This window comes from Hydra vulgaris, chromosome 02 (genome assembly GCF_038396675.1).
Source record: "Hydra vulgaris chromosome 02, alternate assembly HydraT2T_AEP".
In the NCBI taxonomy this organism is placed as follows: Eukaryota; Metazoa; Cnidaria; class Hydrozoa; order Anthoathecata; family Hydridae; genus Hydra; species Hydra vulgaris.
This window is the reverse complement of record NC_088921.1, coordinates 1,632,148-1,638,642: the sequence shown is the minus strand read 5'-3', so window position 1 is coordinate 1,638,642 and position 6,495 is coordinate 1,632,148. Positions and strand designations below refer to the sequence as shown.

Genomic DNA, 6,495 nt, shown 5'->3' with positions numbered 1-6,495 from the left:
ATAGATACATCTTCAACCTCACTTCGACAACACAACCAATTTTATAAATAGCCTTTTCTTTCCAATGGATATTTTTATATTTTAAAATAGTTGAACAAATGAAGATTAATAATTAAAAAATAATAGACTAACAAAGTCTTTTTTTTGATGAAAATTAAGATTGAAAAAAATCATTTTTTGTGTACTTTTGAATCATGATATTTAGACAAGCAATATGTCTACCATATATATTTTATCGTCTATTAAGTCTTAATTAGGTAATATAAAATAATAAAAATAAATAACTATGCAAAATTGGTTCTGCTGTTTTAATTTCAAATTTAAAAATGTGTTTAACATTACTGGGTAAGTATTCTTAAGTCACTTTAAAAACTTTTGAAGTCCAATATTTAGAGAAGTATAAATTTAGTATAAATATTTTTTGATAATTATTTCTGATTTGACTTTCTAGTATGAATAGCAAAAGTATAATAAATAAATAACAATAATATATAAATAATAATAATAAAAAAAAAACAATTGTGAAGAGTTACTATTGAGCTCTGATGCTTACAGAAGGTAGCTTTTTATAAAAATTAAAATTATCTATGTTAAAAATATGTTGTTGTTTTTATAATATTTAAATAGTATATAAATTTTATAATATATAAAAAAAAAACCATAGTTTATTTTTTATAAAAATTGTAAATGAAAAGTCAATGCCATTTTTCGAAAATAAAATTTTACTGTAAACCCAGGTCTTTAGCCATATTAAAAATTAGTCATAAACAAAAAAAAAGATTAAAATGTTTCATTTCCAAAAAATTTAAATAAAGTAAAAAAACTACCCCACGGTCATGCCATGAGGAACTCCGAAAGTTTATGTTGATATAGTTATTTCTGCTGTTTGATATTATACGCACTGCTCGATAAATGAACTCTAAACTAAAGCAAGTTAATATTTTCTACTACATACAGAAGGAGTTTTCTTTCTATTATTTAAATGTACCAATTTATGATTTTAAAAGCCTTCAAAAACTAATCAAAACTCCTATTTATTAGGAGTTAATTACTATTATAAACTTATTTTCAACTATATAGTTAATTATTTTTCATTATTTAAAAGTGTTATCTAGGCAATTCATGTTCAGATGTTTCTCAATATTAGGTTCAATATTAGGTTCAATATTAGGTTCAATATTAGGTTCAATATTAGGTTCAATATTAGGTTCAATATTAGGTTCAATATTAGGTTCAATATTAGGTTCAATATTAGGTTCAATATTAGGTTCAATATTAGGTTCAATATTAGGTTCAATATTAGGTTCAATATTAGGTTCAATATTAGGTTCAATATTAGGTTCAATATTAGGTTCAATATTAGGTTCAATATTAGGTTCAATATTAGGTTCAATATTAGGTTCAATATTAGGTTCAATATTAGGTTCAATATTAGGTTCAATATTAGGTTCAATATTAGGTTCAATATTAGGTTCAATATTAGGTTCAATATTAGGTTCAATATTAGGATTATTGGTTCATACATTTTATGCTAACAATTCAAAGGTTTTATGGATAAAATTTTTAATAAATAAAATAAAGTTTCCAAACAAGATTTCTTTAACATTTTAGTTTCTTATATATTAAAATTGTGTCCTTATGCCCTCCGCTCTAAAGATATTATTTATTTATTTTCACACTAATGTCATTCAATAAAAATAATTCTCGAATAACGGATGTGTAAAACGAGAGGATAACATTGGGTTATCTCATCCACTTTTGAAATCGCTCCGACCCCGCTGAAATATGCTTTTTCTAATTTTTCATTGTAATTCTTTTTAATTGTTGAAAACTGCTAAATACAAAAAGAGATGGTTTTTATATAAAAAAAACTTTTTGTTTTTCAAACAAAAAATCCAATTTTCGAAACAATATTCCATAATAAAACAAACAAACAAAAAATTGTAATAGTGTATTATACTCCGGGTTTGACCGATAGGATTTGCATAAATCATTTCCACTATCACTATTTTTTACAATAAATTTTGATATAAATTAGCCCTTTAATTAGATTTCTGCAGATATTAAGTGCTTCATGTAAAATCTATCGGTCGTCCAGAGTAAGAAACACCACAAGTCAGTGACTTCAATACAATGCATGTTGTAAAGCCTATTTTTTTTTTTTTTTCTGGCTGCAAGCAACCACTAATAAGTTGGGAGTTATTAGAAAAAAAAGAAAGGAGTTATAGACCAAAAAACGGTTGACAGAAGACAAAATGTTGAAGATTGTATAAGTTAGAAAAACATGAAGGTGGGAGTTAGTTCCAAAGGGTTAAAATGCGCAGAAAAAACTAGACGAATAAAACTTTTTAGACGAGTCAAACAAGAATGAATTTTAGCTAATGGAGTTAGGGATGATGGCTCCTTTGAGCTGCAACCATGATAGTATTTGTAAAAAAGAGAAAAAGATGCAACTTTATTACGATGGGAAAGAAGCTCAAGCTTAGTAGATAGAGCGGTTCCAACTACGTTTACAATGCGTTATTAGACCTTGTTTAGAAGAGAAAGAGCATCATCAGACACGGTGATTCAATACTTATGAAAGCTTGGGATTTTATTATGCGCATGCGTCTGTTACAAATACTCGGTTATCTAATTTTATATTTACGTGTTCAATTTGTATATTACCTTTCAACCTTGTTTCCTGTTTTTAAAGACAATATTTTAATGGTTGCTAATATTTTGACTCATAAAATGAAATTTTACATAAATGAGTTAGTTTAAGCATAAAATCAATGTGAAAAATATATCTAAACATCCACTTTATTTATTTAACTTTTAACTGGAATATTACCTAAACTAACACTTTACATAGATGCCAATTATGGACGAAGTAAAATTTTTATGATATTTGGGTTAGTTTTTAATAAAAATATTGTTAATCGTCTCTCAAAAAATTTTAGTTTCTATAACCGATCATTTTTTAATGAAATATATTTTCATCTTTTAGTCAAGAGGTTTTTATAAAATCTTCATTTTGATGAAGCCTGAAAAACATCAACAAAAATTATTGAGAGTATGCAAAATTTGTGGAAATTTGACTGGAAAAGACTCTATAAAAACCATCAGTAGGCGGAATAGAATTTATAATATTTTTAAAATAAATATTGTTGAAGATTGTTTAGATGTTCATCCAGCACAAATGTGTTTGAAATGCAATACAACTATGGTGAATATAGAAAACCGAGGTAATAAAACTTTCAATGCTATACCAAAAATTTGGTTAAAATGTCAAGCAAACGAGTGTAATTGTGTATTTGGTAAAGCTGGTCGAAAACCAAAGCCAAATGTAGGAAGACCAGAAATATTTAAAAGATGGACTCAAATAAACCTTAATCTGTTTCTAAAATCCTTACCTTTACCTTTGAACCAAGATCAGTATTTTGAATTAAATCTTCATCTTAATCCTCATTTAACATTATGTATTTGTAAAGTTGGTGAAAAAGTAATGCATCAACCAGTTATGATTAAAGATTGTCAGCATTCTTTTTTTTGTAGCCGATACAAAAAAGAATTTGCTTGTTAAAGGTAAACTAGAAAATGAAGAAAAATGTCCTATATGTTCAACCTACATCATGGTTAATAGCCTTTGCAGTTCTGTGCATATGGAGTTACAGGAGCTATTGGTAAGTTTGCTTTGCTTTTATTACACTTATACAAAAAAACATTTCTTTTAGAAAGTAAATAAACCTTATCAAGAAAACTTAAGGACTTTAAAAACATTAAAAATTAATGAAAACCTTACTATACTGATAGCATTTCTGTTATGCATAGGTCAGCATTGCTGTCTTTTTTGTGACCAAAAAAGATACCCAACTAGCTCCAATATGTAGAGAGCATGTTGTTTCACAAAGGTCTTTAAACTCCTTAAACAATGACTTTCATCGTTTTCAAAGTAATGGAGGAAATTTGAAAAATGCTAAATTATTCAACAATGTGATTAATGAATCTTTATTTAATATTCCTCTAGACCAGGTAACATAATTTAGCACTTCTGTTTTTTAATATTTTTAGTACTCTTTGTTGGTTCAATCGTGAGTTTAGTATTGGTAGTTGGTATCTTTGAAATTCTGTTAGGTTGCTGTACCTGCTTTACAAATATCTTTGGGTACCTATTTAAAGTTTTTCAACATGTTCAAAGATGAATGCCACTTAATAGATATAAAGCTTGCTGGAGAACTTGCTTTAAAGAATAATATAATTGGTAAAGCTTATTTTGACAAATATGTTAACATGCATCTTCAATCCAATCTTGTAAAAAGTGTTATTGAAGACTGTGACAATAAAATTGCACTTCTACAAGACACAATTTCTCAACTTTCTCTAAAGGTTATATGTGAGCCAGATAAAACAGTAGAAATTAGGAACATATATACACCAAGAATAGTTAACGACAAGGTATTTATTATTATGAAACTATGTTTATTATATTACTATGTTTGCAAAAATGTTTAATCAAGTTTACAATGAAATTTTTGTTAAATAAAAATATTATTAAAAATTTATATATATATCCTTATATTTTAAAATTTTAAATATATATTTTTCTAGATAAAAGAATTAAGTTCATTAAATGAAGCAAACGTACTTGATAAAACTTCAGGTCCCTGCATTCAGCAACTTAATGAAGTGTTGAAGGCTAATAAAGTAGAAAGGCAGGCTTATCATGGAAAATGCTTTGTTGGAAACCATGTTCACATAATGCTTAAGGTTTTTATTTAATAGTATATATTATTTATATATTTATGTGTTTTTTTATTAGGAACAGTTGTTCTGAAAAGCAGCAATTGAAAAACCTGAGGTTACTGGGAAAAAATCTGATGTGGCTTTCGAATTGTTCATATAAAACCTTTAATTTTTTTCAATTTTTTTGTTTTGAACTACCCGATCTTTGCAAATTAGAGGGATTAAAGACCCCCCTGCTTATTACACCCACTACAATTAAGCAGAAAAGAGTAAATTGGTTGTTGCAAAAAAGAGTTAATGCTTGTTGACAAAAATAAAAGTTATATTTGAATTGATCAAAAATCCATAGAAATCAGTTTAATCTCATGCAAAAGTGTTTTTTTTTTTTGTAAAATATTGAAAAATTATTTAATTTTGTAAATATTTTTTTAGCCTCAGCCATTGTTAGATTTGTGCAATTCCATTCCATCTCAACTCTTGGTTTTATTGGCACCGATATTAATTTAATTAAACCTGCTATGGGCGTTTTTGTTAGTATTGAATAATTGCAAGGAATTGTTCAACTAAGCTATCACGACTTATCTCAACTCTCCCTATTTATATTAAACAGAAATCAACTGAAATTAAGCTTTCATTACTGAAACCCATTAAAAGCTCTTTTATTTTATCTACGTGGGTAAACGGACTTGATTTCAACAGCTCTATAAAATATAAAATCACTTGAGATGTAATAAAAAAATGTCAAAGGCGTCTTGTCTATAGGGGCCGTAGGCACCTTCTACATCTGTCTAAATTTAGTGTTTATTTAAATATGTTTATTGTTAGTTTAAACTATATAGACGGAGGTTTTTTCAGTTATTCTATAACTTAGAATACTTTATATAACTACAAAGTATTTAAACTTATTTTTTTTAGAAGAACATTTTGTACATGCACGTGCAATACCGAGAAATTTTACTATTGGAGTCGGAGTCGCGATTTTGTTTAGCGACTCTAACTTCGCTAAAAGCGTCGCTACTCCGACTCTACGACTCCGACTCCACAACCCTGTTTAAACTTTAATTAAAATGAGAAAGTATTCTGCGTTAAGTAATTTTTTGTTAATTTTTTTTTAATAGTTATTTATAGTTTTAATTTTATTAAAACTTTTTCACATTAGTTTTATATTTTAACGCGGCTGTTTCAAGCGAGCTTTACAGCTTCTTGTTATTTTTAAAAATCATTTTTATAATGTGCTACTTAAACTTTTATAACTTTAGAGATAATTTTGTTCTGTAAAAAGAATTTAAAATGTTTTATTTTATAACACTGAACAAATTAATAAAAACTTTCCTCAATTTTATAATAAACGTGGCAAATGATGAACCTGGCTAAATTTTAGTAATTTGTTTATACTTTTTATCTAAAAAAAATCTAAAAAAATATATATTTCAGATATTTATGATCAAATGTACACATTGTAAGATCAATATGAAAATAATTTTTTTTTTCCACTTAAACCAAACGTTAACTGAAACAGCCATTACTTAAGTCAGTAAAGCAAAACAACATTTTTGCAAAATTCAAAATCCATTACAAAAATAACTTAAAAATCCGCGAAACTTTTTTTTTTATTTCACTTATTTAGCCGTACAAATATTTACAAGTTCCGTGTTTTATAATATATATAAAAATGGCAAACTTTGTTTGTTTCATAGGGTAATTCGGGGCAGTATTGAGACTTAAATTAATTATTTTTTGTGATAATAAATATAACTCATTATTATCAAA

General features: G+C 26.6%; 1 protein-coding gene across 1 annotated transcript; it reads left to right on the top strand.

The window, feature by feature from the left end:
• The first annotated feature begins 449 nt into the window (after positions 1-449).
• Positions 450-5,232, top strand: LOC136075702 (uncharacterized). Its single transcript, XM_065789138.1, has 6 exons — positions 450-558; positions 2,990-3,665; positions 3,814-4,014; positions 4,117-4,437; positions 4,591-4,749; positions 5,158-5,232. The coding sequence occupies exons 2-6, from the start codon at positions 3,615-3,617 to the stop codon at positions 5,230-5,232; spliced, it is 807 nt and encodes a 268-aa protein (XP_065645210.1). The 5' UTR covers positions 450-558; positions 2,990-3,614.
• The last annotated feature ends 1,263 nt before the right edge of the window (positions 5,233-6,495 follow it).